Source organism: Neovison vison, chromosome 1 (genome assembly GCF_020171115.1).
Source record: "Neovison vison isolate M4711 chromosome 1, ASM_NN_V1, whole genome shotgun sequence".
In the NCBI taxonomy this organism is placed as follows: Eukaryota; Metazoa; Chordata; class Mammalia; order Carnivora; family Mustelidae; genus Neogale; species Neogale vison.
Window position 1 is genome coordinate 161,613,190 of NC_058091.1, and position 2,636 is coordinate 161,615,825.

At 33.9% G+C, this 2,636-nt stretch overlaps 1 protein-coding gene across 1 annotated transcript; it reads left to right on the forward strand.

Moving 5' to 3' along the window:
- Nucleotides 1-1,450: 1,450 nt before the first annotated feature.
- LOC122914862 (olfactory receptor 2AK2-like) lies at nt 1,451-2,370 on the forward strand. Its single transcript, XM_044261281.1, is given in 2 exon segments — nt 1,451-1,847; nt 1,850-2,370. Coding segments are annotated over 2 exon segments (918 nt in total).
- The last annotated feature ends 266 nt before the right edge of the window (nt 2,371-2,636 follow it).

A 2,636-nucleotide genomic window follows, 5' to 3' on the forward strand; every position in this document is an offset into this window, starting at 1 on the left:
AATTTACGCCAAAAATTTTGGTGTAATTCAAGGGAAATGTGGAAAGAAACAGTGCAAACATGTGTGTGGACTATAAGAATAATGAGGTCTTATTATGATGAAAATAACTATATATAATTGCTTATTTTATAATGATTTTTTAGGTAGAAATTGTTGACTTTCAGTTTGTGGATCTAATAACATATAACATGTTCTGAAATCAAGCATGGTAAATATAAACTTTAATATTGCTTTTTTTCTCTGATAAACTAGTTTGACTTTAAAACAAACTTTAAGATGATGTTATTTTAATTTTTTTTTCCTTCAACTTGAAATTCCAAGACATTACTTAGTGCACCAGAGCTACATGATAATTAGAGTTGTTTTAAGATTGGGAGTCGTAATTTTTAAATTACATTGGTGAACATATCATAAAAATTGTCAGTCCTTAATATATTTATTTTATATTAATGTGAATTGAACTCACATTTAGAATTTAATCTATAACTAGAAATGATTTTGGATATTGGAGGAGGTGTCTATGTCTATAGAAATTAGAGAATTTTTTTGGGGGGGGAAAGAAGATACATATCTTTTAGGTGCTTCTCACCTTAACATGAAATTTCATACTTCTTCCTCATATATCAAGTGATTTTTTTATTTATAATACATTAATGTGGCATAGCCAAAAATTAATTTCCTGAACTTTATGAAAATATTTTATAACATTCGGTTTTTTTTATTTTTTTAAATCTTTTATTTCTTTTTTAGAGACAGAAAGACAGAGAGAGCACAAGAAGGGGGAGCAACAGATACAGGGAGAAACAGGCTCCCCACAGAACAATGAGCCCAATGTGGACTCCATCCCAGGACCCTGGGATCATGACCTGAGCCAAAGGCAGCTGTTTAACTGACTGAGCTACCCAGGTGTCCCATTCAATGTTGGTAATACTAGAGTATTACCTTTTAGAATCAGAGGTGGGGAAAAATGATTAGATAACTTTGTATATGCTTAAAAAAACCTAAGAATTCTGTATTTAAAGGGAAAAAAGAGGATAAAACATGTATTTTTCAAACTGTACAGAAATTTAGGGTGCTTTTAATACTGCCACAAATTCATTGGGTAATTGAGTATGAGTAATACATTTGATGATAAATAAATATAGAGATGATGGAAATTGAATACACATACATTCTCTAACAGTTGTCTTATGTGTAAAGAGATTGGTTAAGTTCTGATTATCCAGTGTTTATTCTCTGAAAGTTACTGGAATATCATAAATTGTTTTCCACTCATTTTGCAAAGAAAATGAAAGTAGTATTAAGTCTGTATATTTTACTTGGCTAGGGAAATGGTGTGGAGCCAATTCAAGGCACTTAATAGTCATCATTTTCTTTTCTCTTGAAGTGTGGTCATTGATTTTTCATGGAATATTCAGATAATATGTGCTGTGATATTTGAAATTAAACTATGAAGACAGGAAATCAAAGCATCAAAATGGATTTTATACTCTCTGGTATTTTCCAGTTTGGTCAAAAGGATGCTTTCCTCTTTGTTGCCATTGTAATTCTTTTTGCAGTGGCTCTGATAGGGAATATCATACTGATTCTTCTCATTCAACTGGACACCAGACTCCACACTCCAATGTAATTTCTACTCAGTCAACTCTCCTTCATGGATATAATGAACATTTCCACCACAGTGCCCAAGATTACCAGAAACTACCTGTCAAATAGTAAGACCATTACTTTTTTAGACTGTATGATTCAAACATTTGTGTTCATAGTCCTTGGTGGGACTGAAGCCCTTCTTCTTGGTTTCATGTCTTATGATCGATATGTAGCCATCTGTCACCCTTTACACAATCCATACTCATGAACAAGAAGATCTGTTGGTTCATGGTTACATGTGCATGGACCAGCTGTTCTATCAATGCTTTAGTACATACATTGTATGTATTTCATCTTCCATTTTGTAGATCACGGCTCATCAACCATTTTTTCTGTGAACTTCCATCTCTATTACAACTGGTATGTCAGGACACATCCCAGTATGAGCATACAGTCCTCCTGAGTGGGCTTATTATTCTGCTGCTACCATTCATGGCTATTCTAGTTTCCTATGCCCGTGTCCTTACTGTGGTGTTCCAGATGATCTCGGGCAAAGGACAGGCAAAAGCTATCTCTACTTGCTCCTCTCACTTGATAGTGGCAAGCTTATTCTATGTGACTGCTCTATCCACCTATACAAGGCCACACTCCTTGCATTCCCAAGGACAGGATAAGGCAGTGGCAGTGTTTTACACCATCATCACACCCCTTCTGAACCCATTTATCTACAGCCTGAGGAATAAAGAGGTTATTGGGGCCATGAGAAGACTGTTGGTATAATGGATATTTGTACAGGAAATAGTCACTTTGGGAACCTCTTATTGATTGATACTGAACAACACAGATCACTTTGTTTGGGATACTGTTTTGAAATATGTAAGCTCCCAGAAATATTTATGAAATTGATAAATTGATGATAAATATCTTGAATCCTGCTTGTTTCAGAAAACTTAAAGTTATATATTTTTAAAAACTTTATGTTATTAACTATACAGTACCTCATACGTTTTGATGTAGTGTTCCATAATTCATTGTCTGCTTACAAC